At 41.7% G+C, this 24,024-nt stretch overlaps 1 protein-coding gene across 1 annotated transcript; it reads left to right on the forward strand.

Moving 5' to 3' along the window:
- The first annotated feature begins 18,337 nt into the window (after positions 1–18,337).
- Positions 18,338–19,963, forward strand: LOC131217424 (uncharacterized). Its single transcript, XM_058212346.1, has 4 exons — positions 18,338–18,412; positions 18,881–19,099; positions 19,145–19,401; positions 19,501–19,963. Exons 1-4 carry the CDS (start codon positions 18,338–18,340, stop codon positions 19,961–19,963), a joined length of 1,014 nt encoding a protein of 337 aa, XP_058068329.1.
- Positions 19,964–24,024: the final 4,061 nt, after the last annotated feature.

Here is a 24,024-nt window from a genome sequence, read left to right on the forward strand (position 1 = left end):
ATGGCACAAACTACCCCCTATGGTCTCAGGTTGTCGAGATATACATCTCTGGCAAAGACAAACTGGGTGATATCAACGGTGACTATCCATCACCTTCGCCGACAGATCCATCCTTTAGAAAATGGCGTACTAACAATGCCATTGTCAAAGGGTGGTTAATCAACTCCTTGGACTCATCACTGATTGGTAATTTCATTCACTTCCCCACAACGAAATTAGTTTGGGATTCTATTGCTACCACATACTTTGATGGTAGCGATACATCTCAAGTTTATGACCTCAAACGTCGTGTAACACAACTGAAGCAAGCTAGTGGTTCCCTGGAGAATTATTATAATAAACTCCAGGGGTTGTGGCATGAAATAGACTTCCGAAGACCAAATCCAATGGAGTGTGCTGTGGACATTCAACGCTATACTACCCTGCTGCAGGAGGACAGAGTATATATTTTCTTGGATGGACTTGATGACCGATTGGATAAGATTCGTGGAGATGTGCTACAGATGCGTCCCTTCCCCACTGTTGAACAAGCATATGCACATGTTCGTAGAGAAGCCATCGAACAGGCTGTCATGATCACTGGTAACACTGACAATCATTCCAGAGCAGTCCTTGCTACCAAAGGTCTTAAACAGGGATCCTCCTCTGCTGGCTCGTTCTCCTTGAGTAGCGGAAAATCACACGCCTCTTCCAAGTCTCGCCCACCTGATGGAATTAAGTGCACTCACTATGGAAACATGAAACACACTCGGGAAAATTGCTTCAAACTCCACGGGTATCCTGACTGGTGGCATGAAGTTCAGGCTCGTAAACGTCGTGAGGCTAGCACCGATGGAGGCATGGCAAGGGTGGCTGTAGGTACCGATGGGGGCACTGGTACAACTGCTGAACCTCCTTTATCCCTTATACCAACCAGTGTATCCTCTCAAGGAATGCCTACCATTTCAGATCCAGGTAATTCTAGTACTGCCCTCCATAGTACTCACTGAGATGCTGATAGGAGTATGTGGTTACTCGACTCAGGAGCCACCGACCACATGACCTTCAATGTCACCGATTACACTCAAACTTCGTTACCACGACGCACCAGCATTGCTAATGCCAATGGTGTGATCTCTCTAGTTACAGGAACTGGCACAGTGACCTTATCTCCTTCTCTTCAATTGCATAATACTCTACTTGTTCCATCCCTATCGCACAAACTGCTCTTTATGAGTCAAATTACTACTGATCTAAATTGTGCAGTGCTAATTTATCCCAATTTTTGTCTTCTTCAGGATATTCTCACCAAGGAGATCATTGGGCGTGGTACTAGGAGAGGGGGTCTCTATTATATGGAGGATTTCAGCATAGGTCAGGCAAACTCTGTGCATCTTCTCACTAGTAACAAAGAGCAGCAAATGTGGCTTTGGCACCATCGATTGGGACACCCATCATTTAGCTACATGAAACATATATTCCCTAAATTTTTTTCACATTTGCGGACGTTTGACTTTAAGTGCGAGACTTATGTTTTGGCTAAAAGTCATCGGGTTTCCTACCCGCTGAGTTTGAATAAGAGTGGAGTTCCTTTTGCATTTATTCACTCTGATGTGTGGGGTCCTTCCCCAGTTCCTAATATGTCTGGTATGTTGAGAAGTGGAGCCACATCTGGGGTCGCGCACGACCAGTCGTGACCCCTTCTCGATCGGTCGTGACCAGTCATGGACTGGCTCGACTTGAACTTTAGCGAGCATCAGTTTTTTGGGTCTGAGGTACTCGACCGGTCGTGAGCCATCCTCGACCGGTCGTGGGGTCTGCTCGACCGGTCGTGAATTCTACTCGACCGGTCGTGATTACGTAGATTTGTTTTTGAATTTGATGCGCACTGGGGATTTTGAGTCACCTTTCGCAAGGGTGCGAAAGGGAAGTTGCCTAAACTATAAATAGGTGTCCCTAGGGCTATTCTAGGATTAATGTGAATATTGGGGAGTTATTCTAAGGTGTAGGCAAAGGGTTTTCTCTGTATTTCAAAGGGAGAGGTTAGTATATTGCCTTGTAATCTTTGTTATTCTTCATAGTGGAAGTTTGCATCCATAGTTTTTTACCCTAGTTAGGGGTTTTTTCATGTATATCTTGCCTTGTGGTTTGTTTGGATTACTTTGATCTGTTTCTAGTTTATATTTCTTCTTGTTTATCGTTTGTGGGTGAGACTTGAGATTGGATCTCGGTTCACTTTGTTGTTGGCGTGCTGCGCAACAACTGGTATTAGAGCTTTTGGTTTAGTTCTATTGGGAGCGATGACGGAAGAAGAGAAAACTAGAATTGAGAAGTTTGATGATTCAAACTTTGCCTTCTGGAAGATGCAGATGGAGGATTATTTGTATCAGAAGGACCTCTATATTCCTTCAGGAGGAAAAGAGAAGAAACCAGAAAAGTTGACAGATGATGAATGGTCTTTACTGGATAGGAAGGCTTTAGGAACGATCCGACTCTCTTTATCTAAGAGCGTCGCTTTTAATATATCTAAGATGAAAACTATAAAAGAATTAATGGAAGCCCTAGCCACCATGTATGAAAAGCCCTCAGCATCCAACAAGGTTCATCTTATGAAACAGCTATTCAACATGAAGATGTTAGATGGTGGGAGTGTGGCTAAACATCTAAACGAGTTCAATACAGTCACGAGCCAATTGGAATCCGTTGACATTATTTTTGAGGATGAGGTCAGGGCGTTATTAATCTTGTCCAGTTTTCCAGACAGTTGGGATGATTTGGTGATTGCTGTGAGCAATTCTTCAGGGTCGACAAAGTTGAAATTTGATGATGTGGTTGGTCTAATTCTCAGTGAAGAATCTAGAAGAAAGGCATCAGGAGTTTCAGGGGATTCAGGGAATGCTCTAAACGTTGAAAGAAGAGGAAGATCGCTAAACAAAGGAGGCAATAAATATGGGTGTTCTAAGTCAAGGAAGAAGTTTAAGGGACCGAAAGACAAAGACGGGTGTTGGCATTGCGACAAGAAAGGGCACATGAAACATGATTATAGGGCGCTCAAGAAATAAGAGGGAAGCTCTCAAGGCGGGAAGGATTTAGTGAATCTATCCGAGGAGAGTGACACAGAGGCATTGATCTTGTCTTTTGATGCAAGGAATGAGTCGTGGGTTATAGACTCAGGTACTTCGTTTCATGCCACTTCATATGAGGAAGTTCTGCATGATTATGTGTCAGGTGACTTTAGGAGAGTCTACCTGGGTGATGATGAGCCGTGCAGTATTGTTGGAAAGGGGGACGTTCATGTAAATCAGAAAAATGGAATGATTTTGAAATTAAAGGATATCAGACATGTACCAAGTTTGAAACGTAACTTGATCTCAGTGGGGTAATTGGCCGATACTGGTTATGTGACGACATTCACTAGTGATTCTTGGAAGATCACAAAAGGTTCCTTGGTGATATCTCGAGGTAAAAAGGAAGGTTCCTTGTACGTGACTTCAGGATTGTACAGTTCACTCACAGTTGCATCAACTAGATTGAATGGGCAGTTATAGCATCAAAGGTTGGGACATACGAGTGAAGACGGGATGGAGGTACTATTGTCAAAAGAGAAGCTACCAGGGTTGAATTCTATTTACTTGAAATTCTGTGAGGACTGTGTGTATGGCAAGTAGAAGAGGGTAAGTTTCAAGAAGATGGGACGCGCTCCAAAGACGCATTTGTTGGAGCTCGTACACACTGATGTGTGGGGACCGGCACAGGTATTATCTCTTAGTGGCTCACGTTATTTTGTTTCCTTTATTGATGATGATAATAGAAAATTATGGGTCTATTTCTTAAAGCATAAATCTGATGTATTTGATGTATTTAAGAAGTGAAAAGTTATGGTAGAAAATGAGATAAGTAAAACAGTAAAATGTCTCAGATCTGACAATGAGGGATAGTACTGTGATAAGAGATTTGAGGAGTATTGTACAGCAAATGGAATCAAACATCGGAAAATGATTTTAGGGACACTGCAACAGAATGGTGTGGCTGAGCACATTAACATGACCATCCTTGAGCGTGCCAGGAGCATGAGGTTACATGCAGGGTTGTCCAAGACTTTTTGGACAGATGGTGTGAATACTGCCACATATCTCATCAATAGAAGTCCCTCAGCACCATTAGATGGTGGGTTACTAGAAGAAACATGGACTGGAAAAGAAGTGAACCTTACACATCTCAGAGTGTTCGGTTGTACTTCATATGTTCACATTGATGCAAAGCACAGAAACAAGCTGGATGCGAAGTCCAAGAGGTGCACATTTATAGGCTACGGGTAGCATGATTTTTGGCTATAGGTTTGAGATGCAGAAAACAGAAAAATCATCAGAAGCAAGGACATAGTCTTCAATGAAAAAGTGATGTATAAGGACAGTGTGTAAGAAAATAAGGCCGATGAGAAAGAATTCGTAGAGCTGGAAGAGTTACCAGACACAGGTGTTACAGCGCCACATGATGATCATGCACAAGAGCATTATGAGGCAGAGCCGCATACACCGGTTGTGAGGAGGTCTACTTGGGAGAGGAGACCCATGGTCCGATACTCACCTTCCTTACATTATCTACTGCTGACAGATAATGATGAACCAGAGTATTTTAAAGAGGCATTACAGTCAGATACGCGGGTTAAGTGGGAGCAAGTAATAGATGATGAGATAGACTCTCTTGAGTATAATCTTACATGGGAGCTAGTCACTCTACCCAAGGGTAAGAAAGCTCTTCGTAACAAGTGAGTTTACAGACTGAAGGAGGAGCATAATGGTTCGAAATGGTACAAGGATAGATTGGTTGTAAAAGGGTTTCAACAAAAGGCAAGTATCAATTTCACTGAAATATTTTCACCTGTGGTGAAAATATCTACGATTCGTATGGTCTTGAGTATAGTGGCTACAGAGCACTTACATCTAGAGTAGCTAGATATTAAGACAACCTTTCTTCATGGGGACCTTGAAGAAGAGATATATATGCATCAGTCGACAAGATATTTGGCATCAAGAAAGGAGAATAAGGTGTGCAGATTGAAGAAGAGTCTATATGGCCTGAAGTAGGCCCTAAGGCAGTGGTGTAAGAAGTTCGACAGTTTCATGTCGGGAAATGGTTTTAGCAGATATCATACAGACTACTGTTGTTATTTGAAGAAGTTTGATACGTCATACATCATCCTCCTTCTGTACATTGATGATATGCTTGTGGCCTGTTTAAGCTGAAGGACATCTCAGATCTCAAAAGACAACTGTCTAGAGAATTTGCCATGAAGGATTTAGGAGCTGCAAAATAAATAATAGGCATGAGGATAAAGCATGATAGGGAAAACAAGAAACTGGTTTTGTCATAGGCAGAGTACATATCCAAGGTACTTGATCGATTCAATATTGGAGGTGCTAAGCCGGTTAGTACTCTATTAGCCAACCACTTCAAGCTATCTAAGGAGCAAGGGACAAAGACACATGAGGAACGAGACTACATGGCTAAAGTCCCATATGTATCAGCTATTGGGAGTCTCATGTATGCTATGGTGAGCACGGGGTCAGACATTGCTCAAGTAGTGGGAGTTGTTAGCAGGTTCATGAACAATACCGGGAAGGAACATTGGGAAGCTTTGAAGTGGATCCTCAGATACCTGGTAGGTACTAAGGATGTAGGGTTGTGCTATGGTGGATCGGAAATCAAGTTACAAGGCTACGTGGATTCAGATTTGACAGGACATATCGACAGCAGAAGAAGCACTATAAGTTATGTTTTTTCTCTGGGTAGTGCTGCAGTCAGTTGGGTCTCTCAGTTATAGAAGATAGTATCTATCAGTACGACAGAAGCAAAATATGTTGCGGCTACAAAAGCTTGCAAGGAGATGGTATGGATGCAATGTTTCGTGGAAGAGTTGGGTAAGAAGTAAGCAGATTGTAAGCTGTACAGTGACAGTCAGAGCGTAATACACTTGGCTAAGAATTCAGTCTTTCATTAAAAGACCAAGCATATTGTCATCAGATATCACTTCATACATTCGTTACTGGAAGATGGATCAATTACTCTGGAGAAGATTCATATAAGTGAGAACCCTGCGGATATGTTGACCAAGGCAGTCACACGGGAGAAGCTGAAGCTTTGTTCAGCTTTGATTGGTCTTCAGGCTTGAAGATGAGGAGGTGGTGTACTCCGGATGAAGAAGACAAAGGTTTATGGCGATGTATCTCCAAGTGGGAGATTGTTGAGAAGTGGAGCCACATCTGGGGCCGCGCACGACCAGTTGTGACCCCTGCTCGACCGGTCATGGAGCCCACTCGACCGGTTGTGACTAGTCGTGGACTGGCTCGACTCGAACTCAAACGAGCATTAGTTTTTTGGGTTCGAGGTGCTCGATCGGTCGTGAGCCATTCTCGCCCGGTCGTGAAGTCTGCTTGACCGGTCGTAGTTACGCAGATTCATTTCTGAATTTGATGCAAACTGCAGATTTTTGAGTCACCTTTCGCAAGGGTGCGAAAGGGAAGTTGCCTAAATTATAAATAGGTATACCTAGGGCTATTCTAGGGTTAAGGTGGATATTGGGGAGTTATTCTAAGGTGTGAGCAAAAGGTTTTCTCTATATTTTCAAGGGAGAGGTTAGTATATTGCCTTGTAATCTGTATTATTCTTGATAGTGGAAGTTAACATCCGTGGTTTTTTTTACCCTAGTTAGGGGTTTTTCTACGTATATCTTGTCTTGTGGTATGTTTGGATTGCTTTAATATGTTTCTAGTTTATATTTTTTCTTGTTTATTGTTTATGGGTCAGACTTGAGATTGGATCTTGGTTCACTGCGTTGTTGGCGTGCTGCGCAACATGGTATGCACTGGTTTGTGACTTTTGTGGATGATTGTACCCGTATAACTTGGGTGTATTTGCTCAAACATAAATATGAAGTACTGCCTGTCTTCCAGTCCTTTCACTCTATGATTCAGACTCAATTTTCTAGGAAAATTCATATTTTAAGATCTGATAATGGTGGAGAATATGTTAACCACCAATTCTAAGCCTACTTCCAACAATGGGGCATTATCCATGAGACTTCATGCCCATAAACTCCTTAACAAAATGGTGTTCCTGAGAGGAAGAATAGACACATCCTTGAGACCACAAGGGCACTCTTACTTGGCGCTCATGTCCCTAAACGACACTGGGCGGTTGCAGTTACCACTGTTGTTCATCTCCTCAACCGTATGCCCTCTAAAGTCTTAGATTTTAAGACTCTGCAAACTCTTTCACAATTCACTCCACTGCCCTCTATCTTAATGCTTCCACCTAAAGTTTTCAGATGTGTTGCGTACGTTCATCTCCAAAAAAATCAAAGAACCAAGCTTGACCCATGTGCATTCCAGTGTCCTTTTTTGGGCTATGCTACTCACCAAAAGGGATACCACTGCTTTAATCCCGCCACTCAGCAAATTTATATCACTATGGATGTCACGTTTTCAGAAACCGAAACCTTCTATCACCCTAATTCTTCACTTCAGGGGGAGACACAAGATGAAGCAATGAATTTGTTGAAATGGGATTAGTGGGCGAACTCCAGTGCGAATTCCAGTTCTCATGAAACGGTAACAGAGGAGGAACACGAAATGGCGATGGAGGAACACGAAACCAAAATTGAAGCACCCCACTCTCCCCTTTCTCCAGTACCCGACAACCCACCTCCTAAGAATATCCCTGAGGTAAGTGACAATATTACAGCTCAAAATGATGAATTAGATATCTCTGCTGGTACGACTTACCTTTCAAGCATAACAGAGGCAAACCACCTGACAAATACTCCCCAGAGGTTGAGGAGCGACGATTGAGATACCCAATTGCGAATTATGTGTCCACGAAGAGTCTATCTGAACCTCTAAAGACCTTTGTGCGTGAAGTGTCGTCTCACCACATTCCCACAAGCGTCCAAGAGGCACTAGCAAATCCTAAGTGGGCTCGGGCAATAGAGGAGGAAATGGACGCGTTGTTAAAAAATAAGACATGGACTTTGGGTCCACTATCGGAAGGAGCAAAAATAGTGGGCTGTAAATGGATTTTTTCTATCAAATACAAGGCAGGCGGAACCATTGAACGATATAAAGCAAGGCTCGTGGCGAAGGGGTACACGCAAACATATAGAGTAGATTATGAGGAGACATTCTCACTGGTAACCAAGCTTAACACAGTCAAAGTTTTATTGTCACTTGCAGCAAACTTAGATTGGCCGTTACATCAGTTTGACGTAAAAAATGCATTTCTCAATGGCAATCTAGAGGAAGAAGTCTACATGGAGATTCCACCGGGATATACAACGTCTTAAAAAACACAAGTGGTTTGCAAATTGTAGCATGCACTCTATGGATTAAAACAGTCGCCTAGAGCATGGTTTGGGAGATTTCGCGTGACAATGCTGAAGTATAGTTTCAGACAAAGTAATTCAGATCACACCCTCTTTCTGAAGCATCGAATAGGTAAAGTAATAGCATTGATAGTATATGTCAACGATATGATAAGTACTCAGGATGATACAGAAGAAATATTTCAACTTCAAAAACAGTTAGCAGCTGAATTTGAGATGAAGAACTTGGGGGGACTAAAATATTTCCTAGGAATAGAGGTGGCTAGGTCTAAACTTGGCATCTTCCTCTCACAACGGAAATATATTTTAGACTTGCTATCTGAAGTAGGAATGCTAGAATAAAAACTTGCGGACACTCCAATGGTACAAAATCACAAACTAGGCGAATATCAAGACCAAGTATCAACAGATAAGGGGAGGTATCAAAAGTTAGTGGGCAAACTAATTTATCTCTCTCACACTCGACCGGACATTGCATATTCTGTCAGCATGGTCAGTTAGTTTATGCATTGTCCAAGTGAGGACCACATGAATTTTGTAACCCGCATATTGCGATAAATGAAGGCTTCTCCCAGGAAAGGTATTTTGTTTTCAAAAAACCATCACTTGTTGATTGATGGCTATACGGATGCAGATTGGGCAGGGAATCTCTCATATAGAAGGTCTACTTTTGGTTATTTCACATTTATTGGTAGAAATTTAGTTACTTGGAGGAGTAAAAAATAAAAAGTGGTAGCACTCTCAAGTGCAGAGGCAGAATTCCATGGAATGGCTAAAGGACTTTGTGAACTTCTCTAGATCAAACAATTGCTAATAGAGATTGGTTGTGCTCCTACTACAAAGATGAATTTGTTCTGTGATAATAAAGCTGCCATCGACATCTCTCATAACCCGGTCCAACACGATAGGACTAAGCATGTGGAAGTGGACAGGCACTTTATCAAAGCGAACCTTGATGCCAAGATCATTAGCTTTCCATTTGTTAAGTCTGAAGACCAGTTAGCAGATACTCTTACTAAAGCTGTTTCGAACAAAGACTTTTACAAATCACTTGACAAGTTGCGCATCAGAGATATGTATGCATCAACTTGAGGGGGAGTGTTGGCATGAGTTGTCATAGTTATCTGTCAGAGAGAAATCAGTGGCGTGAGTTGTCATAGTTATCTATCAGAGAGAAATCAGGGGAGGATCAGAGGTCATTGTTTGAATGAGAAATCTTTTTCCGTCCGTAATTATAGCTAGGAAACCTGCATAGCTAAATATAGATTTATCATATCTTCTATATATTCTTGTACTGAATCATTGTAAAGATATTGAAATATCCAAGAAACGATTTTCTATCATAAATGAAGTTAGGTTGGTGGATGATGCTTAAGATAAATGGTTGTATATATGGCAGAGGACGAGATCGTTGCATTAGATGATTGTGGTGTTATTATTGCTGATTATTAGGATGTTTAGTTTCCATTCTTTATATATGATGTTATGTGGATTAAATTGAGAATTGTTCATAGTATGATATGTTTGAGTTATGATTGATTAATTTGGTTAAATAAAGTTTCAAATGGGTGGACTTAAACTGATTTTGATAGTTTACTTTATGAATATGAATGTTATGGATGTAGTGTTAACAAAAGAAGTGAAAACAGTTTGATGTATGAATGTTGTTGTGGTGACGATCTGGAATGTATTTAATTGTGCCTCTTAATAAATGTATGATGATGGATTTGTGTGCACATAATGTACGAATCATGGACCGTAACTCGGGTTAGAGGGTGCACAATTTATATCCACAGTGCAGGCGTGACATTTGGGCTGTTTGAATGGGTTAGGCTGAGTTTTAGGCATTATGGGCTGTCAGTCAGGTAGTCCTAGGGTTCGTTTCATTTTTTTGGGTGGTCGCATCAAGTTTCAATTACCACAATGATGGAATAGAAGGTTTTGGGCCTGTCATGTTTCTTCTTTAGGCACTCTTAGGGTTGAAGTTATTTTCATACAGGCTAAGCTATTCTAAGCCCATTTTCAATAGACATTTGAGCCTAATCATGGGGTCCATTTTCTTTTGATTGTGGGCTTAGTTATGGGTCTCTTAAATGGTTATGAATAGGCGAGATTTTAGTATTATTTGCAATGTGTATTGGACCCACCTTAATTTATGCCTAGTTTTAAGCCGTATTAAGTTTCTACTTGGGCCTCCTGTTTGGGTGTTGCCCTGAGCTTGTTTTGTGCCCATTCTTAGCTTATTCTTGAGTTTGATGTTATTCATTCTATAAACCATTTTGGGCCCATTGTCCATTGATGAAGACTTGGGTCAATAAATGGGCCTAGTTTTTAACCTAATTAACCCTTATTTTGGGAATCCTTTTAATTCCACTCAGGTCACATTTTTCAGTGCAAGTAAAATCTAGATAAATAAATAGATGCTTGGTGGGTTTTACTTGGTAGATGGCCCAGATAATTTAATGAAGACGGTTATTCACTATTGAGTTTTGATTTGGCCCAAAATAGTGCCATAACCCATGTTTCTAGTTGATATTCAATATTAACCATCAAGTAGTAATCCAATTGTCATTTAATTAAAGATGTCTTAGCTTATGGCTAGTCAATATCAGCCACATTTTGAGTCAAATCAGAATTCTTACATAATGGTCTGTTCCAGGTATGGCCATATAGTAATCATTGAATTTTGGACTATGCATTGGAGTTGGTTTCGTTAGCCACCAGACCTTAATTGGTGAAGATCTTTGTTTTTAATTAGACTTTTATCATAATTTTGAGCTTATGCACTAAAATGATATTGATAAAATAGATGAACAATATGGATAAAACACATACATCTTGGTGGAGCGACAGAGCACAAGCATCAATAGGCAATCCATGTGCGGCAGTGCAATATGTGAAGCCTTTGACCATGAGCCCACCTTAATGTATGTGTTGTATATCCAAGGCAAGTCTGGGATAACAGTTTAGTGGATGAGTCCTTGACTATGGGGCCCAACGATGTATATGATGTATAACCATGCCGTTCATATGTTTTGCTAGTTCATTTTAGGGCATGGCCCAAAAACCAATCTAGATCCAAATCATAGGTGGACCACAAAGTATTCAATTCTGACCATTAAAAACTTCCCAAGGGACGGTGAGGTTTCAAAGGTATTTGAAGAGTGCGGATTACCCACCACACCCGACTACAGGAAGAAGCTAGGTGGGACCCACCATGATATTGTGTGAAAACCATCAGTCTAGCCTATTTGTCAGCTCGAAGTAATACATCGGACAATTGGTGGATACAAAAATCAAGTGGGTCACTCGATGATAAAAGGTGAGGATGCCTAAGGTTGAAACGTTCAACACACAATTTAAGTGAGTTTGTGGAGCAGATTAGGCAAGGCCCAGGAATAGGTGAGGCCTAGGAAATAGTGTAGTGGGCGACACCCTGACTATCATGTCTACCTTCATGTATGTGTTGTGTAGCCGACTCCCTGGTAACTGGCTAGTGGGTGAGTCCTTAACTTTGGGCCTACCAATGTATATGTTGTATATTTATGTTTTCCATCGGTCTTGTTGGCTTCTCTTATAGCATGGTCCAAAAATGAATCATATCTAAATCACAGGTGGACTACATAGTAGGGATTTAATTCCCAGTATTAAAAACATCTTAAGGGCCCCAAAAGTTTTGGATCAAGCTAATATTTGTGTTTTACCTTCTCCCTAGGTTTGGTTGACCGCTTTTTTGGTTAGTACACACATCTCATTGTTAATACACACACCACATTGTTAGTCACTCCCCACAGTTAGCCCCACCTGACGCAGGGATGAACGTGATGAGGATAACTACTCCGAATCCACGGAGCTTCTCTGGACTCCTCATAGAGACTTCTCGAATCCACGAGGAAAGAAAGCAGAAAATAGAAATAAATTCTAATAAATTCGAAATTGATTAATTGATAAATAAAAACGAGTTCACAACCCTTTAAATAGGGGAACCAAGCAATGGGAAAGAAATCAGAATCAAACTACAACTCAAACTCCTAGAATCCGCGACTTACTATAAATAGTAAACTTACTATTTATAGACGGTTGTGATGTCTACTAGTGCGCGAGGTTTTCGGCCAAAAATAGTAAGTGTCCTATTTGGCTTCACCAAAACCGTTCTCCTAATTATTCTAAGCTCTTTTCACGTTAGGCGCAACTCCTAAAGCCTGACGGATGAAGAGTTATAATCAAACTAAAACTTACTATTTATAGTAAAAATGAAATTAAAACAGGGAAACGACCGTCGATCTAGGGGTTTTTTGCAATTCCGGGCTGCGTAACCCAGCATAGCCGGGTTGGTTTGCTTCAGTAGCTCGTTCTACCCCAAAATCATATATTTTATGTCAGGTAACTCATTCCGGATTGCAAGATACGTCCGATTTAAGGTTCGATGGTCTAGATCACTTCTGTCATCGACCGGGCCTTTTCTGATCCATCTTGGCCATGTAACTGTTCGCGACCCGCTCTACATCACCACCACATCCCACTTAGGGACCAACATTAAGACCTGAACATTGAAATGAGAGTATCCGAGGTTTGGGTGACCTAATCAGTATGTTAGATGGCAAATAAACATTATAGTTGGATCTAAGAAGGTTTTAATGGTGGGCATTCAATCACCACTGTGTTTTCATGCAGCATGGTCCATATGAGATTTAGATGTATTTCATTTGTAGGCTCATGCCAAAAAATGAGGGGGAAAATGGATGGACACAAAATCGATGCTTAGTTTGCTCTGATACCACATAATCGATGCTTAGTTTGCTGTGCCACATGTGAGATAAATCCAGCAACAAATTCCAGGATCTATACTAGCATCAATCTAGACTATTAGGGTTTGTGCGTCGATCTTCTGCCTCTATCACACTTACATCAGGTTAGATTAGTGGACTGAACACTTCTTTATATAGAGACAAGCCATGAGAAAATCCCACCTATCGTTGGACTCTCCCAAGCTCATGGCTCCTCAATAACATGGAGAAGCCTTCTCCCAACGCAACTCCATAAAAAGTTGCCAATTGTACTTCATGCTTATAATAGACTATATACACTCATCAACTGTATGGGTCCCACCCTGATGGTCATGTGATTGATCCAATCTGATCATTGCATCGCCAAATGGAACTATGCCATTCATGCCCCATAATTTCAACATATAAAACACAAACATTGATGAAGGCCACCAGGTTCTTATCCAAGACTCACCTATTCTCGGCCTTTCTTTGAAGCTTTTAAAAAGTAGGGCTAGTGTTATGTGGGCTCCATCTTAATACGTGTTTTATCCACACTGTCTCTCCATTTTTTTTCAAGCTCAGTTTTGGGAATGATCTGAAAATGAGACATTCAAATCTGGAGTGGATGTTGCCTAGGGAAACTAACGGTGAATAAATGCTCACGGTTAAAAACTTCCTCGAACCTATTGTAATGTTCATTTACCATCTAACCTATTGTTTAGATCATACAGACTTGGATGAAGAAGAAGCAAAAATATCATATTGATCAAATGGTTTAGTTCACTTGAGATTTGGATCTACCTCAAATTTAGGATCTTGCCCAACACTAAGCTGAAAAATAAATAAATGGCATAGATAAAACACATACGATTGGAGGCTTTTTTCTTTTGCTTGTGTGCTATCATCGTACGCAGCTAAAGTCTTATGCAAAAAGTTCTTGTGTTGGGATGATGGTGGGACCCACTGTGATGTTTGTTTGTGAGAAATTTTTTCTTGTTCTCACTTCATACCAGCAGAATTGCTGATTAACGGTTTGGATGGCATATAAACATCAAGGTGTAGCCCGGGAAGGTTTCACTAGGAAACTCTTTCCCGAGTTTTCACTCTCGTTTGGACCACTTGGGCTTTGATACACCTCATTTTCGGTCACCTCTTAAAATGATCTTGAAAAACAGATGGATGAAGTGAATTTCTTGCAAACATCACGGTAAGCCTCACCAACCATCCAAGGAACTTCATGGGAAAGGCTTCAACAGGAAATCCGCATCCTCTTTTGTTGCACTTACCTTTGTTTTTTTTTTTTTTTAATATATATATATATATATATTATTTAAATCAGCCGTCAGTATAGGCTTTAAAAAAAAAAAAAAAAAAAAATCATCGTCAGCCATGACGTTTTCGTTACATTTCCCTCTTTTATAATTTATGATTATTTTTCTGTTTACATTATACGTCTTTATAGTATGATTTTCTTATTGTCCATTAGTGTTTGTTAGGAATCAAAGTCCATTCGTATTATTGATCAGATCTGCCTCTTTTAATTTATACCTTATACTATTCAGGCTCTTTGGGCCCACCATGTTCCAAATACCAAATCCACCCGATAAAAGTTAAGCCTAAAACCTCCGAGCTTGAGTAGTGTGGATCGTCTCTGTTTTAGAATATGTTGATTTATTTATTATTATTATTATTTCTTATCTTCATCTCATCCTAGTGAGTCGCATCTAAGAACAGTTTTGATAAATTTTAATAAATCCGAGAGCCTCAGTATGAGGAGCAAATCTGATGGACTGACTAGGTTTCACTTTTACAGCATATGATATGTTTTAGTCCACCAACGAGTTTGGATCCCCGGATAACAACTTAGTGGATGTTACTCTCACTGTAGGGCCCACATATGAGCTCATATGTTGTATATCCACTCCGTCTAGCCGTTTTGACAGCTCATTTTAACAAGTGGTCTCAAAAATTAAGGATATACAAATCTCAGGTGGACCACACTACAAGAAACAGTGATGATTGAACATAAACATTAAAAACTTTCCCAGCACCCACGGTAAGCATATCTATAATGTTTATTTACTATCAACCTGTTGATAAGATTCACCAGAACTAAATGGAGGAAAAATAAAAAGATTAGCTGGATCCAAAACTTTTGTAGCCTGCAAAAATCTTTTAATGGTCATTGACCACTTTTTCCAGTGGTATGGTCCACCAAGGATTTGGATTGCTTAATTTTTTGGATAATACCCATAAATAAGCTGACAAAAAGGGATGGGCGATGAATATATGATACAAAATCATCAAAGTAGCCCGCACATGGTAAGGGTAACACCCACCGAGCAGTTACTTAGGTAGCAGCTAATAGTGCCCGATCACCATTATCTGCTAAAACGGCAGTTAATTGGGAGTCTTGTGACCCTAATTGACCACTGTTTTCACTGATTTACCCTTTTATCTGGCTACGCATGTCCAGTAATTACTTTCTATAAGTTTGGTGGGACCCACTGGAATGTTCTTGTGATATCCACTCTGTCTAGCTTTTTAGCTAGCCAAAAAATTAACTAGATCCAAATGTAGGTGGCCACAGAAAGGCATCAACGATGGGATTTTCAATCACCCTTTGTTTAGTGCAGGTGGCCCACCTTAGCATTAGATCTGCCTATTTTGGCTCCCTGCCTTCCTTGAGGTCACACAGACGAAGGAAAAATTTCGTGACCCACAAGATTTTAATGGTCATTAACGTTGTTTCCTATGGTGTAGTCCACCTGAGATTTGTATCCACTACATTTTTTAGGCCATCCCCTAAAATAATTAAGTTGGAAAAGCGATGGAAAGAATGGATATGCAATCCATACATCTAGGTGGGCCCACGGTCAGGGCCCAGCCACATGGTTGGTGGCGGGTGGCAGCTAATTTAAATTTTTTTAATTTTAAAGATGCGTATTTTACAAGTTTTGTCTGATTTTTATATTTTAGTCTCGTTAGATGACACATCATATTGGCAGTAGAAAATTCTAGCTTTTGGGGCCTCAAATGTTTTAGATGAGAAATCTACCCTTTATGAAATTACTACGAACACCTTGGCCTGAATTAGAGATTTCCTAGATTTGAAATACGTTAAATTTTGATTCTTCAAATTAAATTATGTTTGGCAACATCGATCAAAATCCCCCAGTGACATGCATGTTACACACGATACTCTTAAAAGGATTTTCCATGTAATCCTAACTTTACTCCGGACTTCAAACCTTTTTCAAGGGATTTGAAACCTCAATCATAATACGGTGCGAAACGCAGGGGATTTGAAATTCCCTCAAATCCCCTCAAATTCATGATGCAAAATGGCCCTCATCCTTGGTACTGTGGACAACCTGAATTCTGGAACATTCTGATTTTTCTATCTATCCTTTATCTTGGAAAGTCGCATCCGATGAACGGTTTTAGTAAAACATGAACACCATGTGCCCCCACAACAAACCTAAGGCTAGTATACTTTTTCCATTGATCTCTTTGGTGTGAGAATCTTAGATTTGGCTGATTGTTTGGCCTCAGCACTAGTACCAATGAGTGAAACTGAAGTAGATTTCACTTTTTAAGGCATAATAGCTTGAAAGAAATTGGTCCTTTTACACGCTTGAATAGAACAAGCAGATTCATTGGCAGTAATTTAAAATTATTAATTTCTAAGCGAGAATCCCTGCAAAATCTACCAAACTATATGAAACAGTGGTGATTGAATACCCACCATGAAAAACTTCAGCGCCATCAGAATGGATTTGCCATCCAAACTATTGATAAAGTTAGAAAGACTTGGATGAACGGACTACAAAATATCAGTTTGATCCAAAACTTTTGTAGCTCATAAGAACTTTTTAAAGACCAATATGAGATTTGGCTGATTTTCTGGCATCAGGCCTTAGTACCTGATGGATGGAGTGGATTTCATTTTTATCACATAATAGCTTAAATTTTTTTTGATTTTTACCTGCTTGCGTGTTTTATACACGCGAACCTACTTTTCATTCGTGACCGTACCTTAAAACTACTTTTTAAAAAATCCCTACCTAATCTGCAAAACGACAATCACACCCTGATTGACTACTGTTTTAATTGAGTTGGGCACACGATTCCTGAACGTGGGCCTACCATGATGCATGTACCATACATCCACGCCATCGACTACTATTTTAATTGAGTTGGGCAGGTCCACCATTATGCATGTACCATGGATTCACACCATCGACTACTATTTTAATTGAGTCGGGCACACGATTCGTGACTGTGGGGCCCACCATGATGCATGTAGCATACATCCATGCCATCGACTACTATTTTAATTGAGTTGGGCACACGATTCCTGATTGTGGGGCCCACCATGATGCATGTACCATACATCCGCGTAATCCATCCATTTTGACAACTGAAGCCGACCTATGATTAAGTGGCCATAAAGTCGCCTGAGCTTTAGTCCGATTCAAAGGTTGAGTCGATCAATAAAGTAGGTAGAGATAAACTTGTCTCAGCACATGCGTGTTGAAGAGATAAGTATCAGCCGAGCCATATCGCTCCATATCTGGAAGTTGCCTAGTAAAACTCTGGATCTTTACTCGAGATTTTTGGGAGATAAGTTAGGATCTCCCGAAAATCCAGGAATATCATAGACTACGAATCCCAGTAAAATTAGAATTCACTCTAATTATGGGAATCCTACGGGGCATGACATTATTATAAATACAAAGACCTTCATGGTAAAATGTATGCAAAAAATCTCGCCCTACAACCCTTAATCTAAGACCCAGATTCTGACTTAATCATCGAAGGGTCCCCTGGGAAAACCAGGGTTACCTCTCTCCTTCTACTTGTGCAGGTCTCAGGGTCACGAAGAGAGCGAACCGGAAAACAACATCAATAGTCTGGCGCCGTCTGTGGGAAGCGATATGAAAAGTCATTTTCTCTAAGCTCTAAGCAGTCTCTGATGGCAAGAACTCGGAGAACCGTCCAGAACGAATCTAGTGAAGTCCCTGTCACCGGCCCCCCGACGACAGAGGGCCTACTTGGTACGAATAGAGCCCAAGGGGCCCAGAACCAACCCGATAATCGACAGGGCTCGGCAGCCCGACAGGCAACTTCCGTTTTAACCAGGCACACTCAACGGAATCGAGGGAATGAACGTCTAAATAAGGAGGTCTAGGAACTTAAAACCGACATGAATTACATGAAGCAGATGCTGGAGCAGATTTATAGCCAACAGGTTCAGTTACCCCAGCAAGACGACGGTTGGGCAAGTGCCCCGCGATAGTTTATTGATCATCAACCCGTTGCTTCACGATCCGTCCCTCAGCAAAGCCAATACCAGGGTCCGACTGAGCCTGCACCCTCCCATATCTCCGTAACCGCCCCACTGCCTGCCTCCGATCTACCACATTAAATAGATCAGAGGAGGCGCAATAGGCCTCCGGCGGACGGAAAGGCTGACAGTGATGAGCCCTTGAAGGCTGAACTACAAGATCTACAAAAGGAAATGCGGGAAGAGATTGCAGACATGAAGCAAAATCACCACGATAGTCAGACGGGACCCGAGGCAAAGGCGTCCCCGTTCACGGAAGAAATCATGCAAGCTCGGTTATCAGAACAATTCTGTCTCCCTCAAATCACACCCATCACCAGCAAGACTAATCCGACCGAGCACATTTAGTCCTTTCGAACTTATATGGAGTTGCATGATGCTACAAATGCTGTGATGTGCCAGGCCTTTTCTCTTACTCTAGTTGATGTAGCTTGGCTTTGGTTCAAGCAGTTGAAACCAAAGTTCATTAGCTCGTTCTCTGATCTCAATGACGCTTTCCTTACCAACTTCATCGGTGGGAAGAAAAAATTGAAGTCATCTGCATACCTGAATAATATAATCCAAAAAGAAGGAGAGCTGCTTAAGGATTATATCAAGCGTTTCAACTTTGAATCACTCCAAGTCTGAAAACATTCGGATGAAATAACTCTCAATTCTATCATGCAGGGTGTCAGGGATAAGCCGTTTCTTACATCCTTGGACAAGAACTCGCCCATCACTCTAGCTGAATTCATGGCATGTTCAGATAAGTATGCGGATGCCGAAGAAACCCGAATACTACACGAGGCTGCTCAAAACGCAAAAACCTCCACCAAAGAGTCAACAAAAAAGGAAGTTGACTCGGCCGGAGGTAAGAAGCGTAAAGATGATCGGTCCCGCGATGAACGTAGATCGGGTAAAAAGCCCGATCAAAAGTTTTCAACGTATACTCCGCTCAACAAGCCGTAGGAACAAGTACTAATGGAGATCAAGGGCGAAGGATTCGTCATCTGGCCAGACAAACTTTGAGGCAACCCGCACAGGCGGAATAAAAATAAGTACTGCCATTTCCACCGAGATCATGGGAAGAACACGAGCGACTGGTATAATCTCAAACAGGAGATTGAGAGGCTTATTCGAGAAAGTCACCTCGGCGAACACGTCGACTCAGGAGCTAGAGCCACGGAAGAACACCCAAATGATAACCGACCCATTGAGGATATTCGAACTATCATCGGTGGTCATTTGGGTGGAGGCGACTCAAGTAATGCTCGGAAGAACCATGCGAGGAACATTAGTCACCTTGAGTTCGAAATTATGATTCTAGCTCGGCCTCCGAAGGAAAGAAAGTTCGGAAGATACAGCATGGCATTCACGGAGGAAGACGTGAGGGGCATTCATCATCCGTATGATGATGCTCTGGTTATCACCGTTACTATTGCTAACCGCCGAGTCTTCAGAGTCCTCGTCGACGCAGGATCATCCGCAGATATGTTGTTCACATAGGCATTCGATAAGATGGGCATCGAACGATCGGCTCTGAGACCCGTAAGGACCCTGTTAGTCGAATTCTCGGGCGAACAGATTCTTCCCAAAGGGGTGATTCAGCTCCCCCTCACCGCCAGGGATGCACCGAATCAAGCCATTATTATGGTCGACTTCTTAATAGTCGACCAGTCTTTAGTGTATAACGCGATCCTCGGTCGACCTTCCCTCTATCTTCTCTAAGCCTGTTTCGAACAAGAAACAAATGCATTTGTTTTGAGAGATTATCTTATTTAAACATCACAAAGAGAGAGAGAGAGAGTTAAGAACAATCATCATATTTTATTAGTACTGAGTTCATTTACATCCTCAAACATCCCTTGATTCTAAGATAAATTATTTAGAATGCAAAAATGGATAAAGTTCAAATATCCAAGTCAGATATCAAATTCGGCAGCACTTCGACTCGTGATTTGATCATCTCTTTAAGAGGAATATGACATAGATCTCTTCTACTCTTCATGAAGCTTGGACAAAAGAAATATGGAGACATGATCATTTCAGCAGCATATTAACTCTCTTATCATTACAGAATGCAGGACAGTCTGGTTGCGCGGGTCTTTGTGCGGGTCCGCGTAAACCGTCAGTACTTCCTCTCTCCTACCTTCAGTCTTCCTCTTTGCTCCGCTCCTCCAAAATTTTCAATCGGTCCAAATGAAGGGGGAAGGGGGTATTTATAGGCCCTCGCACGTGTGACACCTCGATTTTGGTGCCATGAGACCCACCTTTCATCAATCTTGGCCGTCCATGGAAATCTCTTCCTGAAATCAGTTGGGTGAACCTGCGCAGCTGGTTTTTGGGTTGCGCGGACCTGTGCAACTGATATCGTTTGTGCAGACCCGCACAATCAACCTCAAAGACACTTCTCCTTCTTCTTTTTACATTTTCTTTCTATTTTCTTTCTTTTCAATCTTCCTTTCTTCAATCCTTTCATTTTTATGCCTCAGCAGATGCCCCCTTGATCCTTTCTTTGTTTTCCCAAAATCAAAGAAAAAGGATCAATATCTTCACTATGACCGGGTTTGCACGAGTCCGCGCAACCGAGACCTGCGTGCCGTACTCGACCGTATTCCCTATAAATACCCTGATCCTTCTCTCACTCTCCACATACTTGCATTGCAGCAAACTTCTGTGATTTTTCCCCAAGCAACGAACTTCGTTTGCGCGAACCTGCGCAACAGTCCTCTGTTCGCGCAAGTCTTTTGGCCTTTGCGTTGTCCCGTGCAACTGACTTTGATTGCTCGAGTCTGTGCAACAAGGACTTAGGAAAATTTTCTGCTTTGTGAACTTTTTCTTCAAGTACCTCCAAGTCCTTCACCCCTTTTTCCAACATGGCTCGTATTAAATGAACTTATCGCGTTGTAGACCCTCCTACTGACCAACCCTCTCATCAGGACTTACTAGATTCACCTTCTTTCTGCCCTTCCCCTTCTTCAAATCAACCACTAGTGAAGAGTATTAAAACCATTGCTCGTAATCCTTCTTAATTCAAAGAGCCAGTACTGCTAACTTTTAACTTCACCGACCGCATCTCTTCCTTACCTTCTCCCATTCATCGGGCAATTGTAATGGGAGAGCTAGAACGACCTCCAAAGCAGGGCCGAGAGTATGACTGGGACGAATGGTTAAAGACAACTGCCCACATCCGTATAGACAGTCAAAGACCTCCCATTCAGGAAGATACTCCTCCTGCTTCTCGTTCAAAGAAGACTCGCCGAAACAAGGCGAAGGAGTTCGAGGAGAAGATTAAGGAGACAACAAGAAGAAGCTCCAGAACTCATGGGAATTAGTCAGGGTTATCGAGGGCATTATGAAATTTGATAATCCGCACTCGGAGGGTATGATGGTGATTCCCATCAATCTTCATCGCCACCAATCTATACTTGATTGCGAGCCGAGGGATTATATCGACGGAGAAAAGCTGATGTACACTTCCTCGTGGGCAACAAGAGAACCACGCATCCTTGAGGGTATTTTGCAAGCGCATAAGCTACGACAAAGTATTGGTGAAGTCCACCCCATGATTTTTCTTACCCCTTTTCACAGTCCTCATAACCTATTCCCCACATATTTCTATGAAACCATCAGGCAATGCTTCAGAGATCGCGAGCAACTTTGGGGACCTGAAGATTTCCGAACAAGGGGTTCGTTAACTTCTCGACGCTATTATTCAGATTGGACAGAAGTCATCTTACAGAAGCACGTGGGTATGCTTGCTAAGATCGGCTTATATGATGCTATAGAAGTTACGTCTCAATACTTCTATAAGGAACCAACGGTGATAAAGGGTTTCCTCGAGTATTGGTCGCCCACCACCAACTCTTTCCACCTGCTAGTAGGGGAGATGAGTATCACGCTATGGGATCTCCTTCGAATAGCAGGCCTTCCACTGATAGGAAAGTTCTATGATGAATTTGTCCCGTCTAATAAAGAGTTAGCCTTCATTTCTTCTCCTGATCATAAGCCTTCTATTTTTGAAACCACCATCGAACTCTTCAAAGAGATGGAAAATTTTCCAAACATCCATAAGCTTTCTCCTCTGCAGCGGCTCGCACATTTTTCTAGGGCCCTCAGGTATTTTCAAGTTTAGGAATCGACTTCCCTTTTTCTTTCTCTCCTTTTCTTATTATACATTTCTTCATATCAATCTTTTACCTTTCCTTGCAGATTCCGCGATTGTCGGTCTAAAGAGCTAACAGAGCTTCACGACAATATCAAGGAAAGAGCGAAGTACAGCTTATACGGGGAGCTCGCGGCCTTCTTAGCCTATTGGCTGAGCATCGTAGTACTTCCAAGCTCAAAATGGGTAGATGTTATTCGCCCTACAGTCTTTGTTGTTGCTGGCGCTTTGGCAGAAGGCCACAAGTATTCACTCGCACCTCTAGTGTTGTGTTCTATTTATAAAGCCCTCGGAGAAGTAGTCACTCATGTTAAGAATCCTACTATCGGAGCTTCCTCAGCGCACACTCCATGGCATTATATCACTGGGTGGCTAGGAGTCTATTTTTCTTAGACTTTCGAAGCGCTAGAGAAGGCATATATTCATCCTGCACACCTTCCGCTCTGGTTTTTCCAATAAATGGTTATGGCCAAAAGATCATACAACTGGGTAGCCAATAAAATCCGTGATACTGATCAAGTGGATTTCTTTCAATTTTGTCTCCATCACTATATCGAAGATACCGACATGGTGGACCAGGGGACACTCACCGTAGCAGAAAGAGCTTTCTTCCTCTCTATACGCTCTTGTAGCTTACCACTTCGAGAAGGAACAGAGTTTTGGCGAGAGCCATATTATCCTAGTCACTTCGCTCGCCAATTTGGCTATGACCAAGCTGTTCCAAAAGATTGCAAATTGGTCACTAAAAGAATGTGTTTCTATGGAACTGCTCCTATTAATTGGGCCATGATATGGAAACATCTGCTAGGCAGTCGCGTTGATTATTTCTTCATAATCTCGGTTGCGACCGTACAGTTCGTACTTCTTATAGCTGGATACGGTGGTGGGATCACCAGTCATTTTTGGTCAACAATTGTTTACCAGTGGATTCACCCCTCTGGCTTCACTTGCCCAGGCTGAGGGGTAGAAAACTTAAAGACGGAATTGGTTACATACCAGAGATGAGTCGTGCACCTTTCATGGTAAAATTTGCAGAAAGATATCGCTAGAAGATCCAATTCGTGAGAAGAAAGCCATCAATACTTTAGAAGGCTAGATTGCCCATGGACTCTTGACAGAATTCGAGCAAGTCCCTTGTGACTTTAGTGGCCGAGTCACAAATGATATGGAAGGAACATCTTCTCCTATTCCGGTAAAAACTGCTGCAGCTCATGATGAACCAGCCCCTCCTTCATAGCCTACTCCTCCTAGTTCATCATCTCCTATGATCAGGTCTCGAGCGCGCTTGCAAGCGTCGCCATCTGTTCCTCAGGAAGAAGGTAGACAGGCCTCTACATCCCCTTCAGTTCCGGCCAACAGAGAACCTCAACCAAAAAGTAGTTGAGCAGCTCCTTCTAAAGGA

This window comes from Magnolia sinica, chromosome 10 (genome assembly GCF_029962835.1).
Source record: "Magnolia sinica isolate HGM2019 chromosome 10, MsV1, whole genome shotgun sequence".
Classification (NCBI taxonomy): domain Eukaryota; kingdom Viridiplantae; phylum Streptophyta; class Magnoliopsida; order Magnoliales; family Magnoliaceae; genus Magnolia; species Magnolia sinica.

Coding starts and splice junctions, on each gene's coding strand:
- LOC131217424 (XM_058212346.1), top strand. CDS start 18,338: ATGAATTACATGAAGCAGATGCTGGAGCAGATTTATAGCCAACAGGTT. Junction 18,413..18,880: donor CCCAGCAAGACGACGGTTGG/GCAAGTGCCCCG, acceptor GTGATGTGCCAG/GCCTTTTCTCTTACTCTAGT. Junction 19,100..19,144: donor TCAACTTTGAATCACTCCAA/GTCTGAAAACAT, acceptor TCTATCATGCAG/GGTGTCAGGGATAAGCCGTT.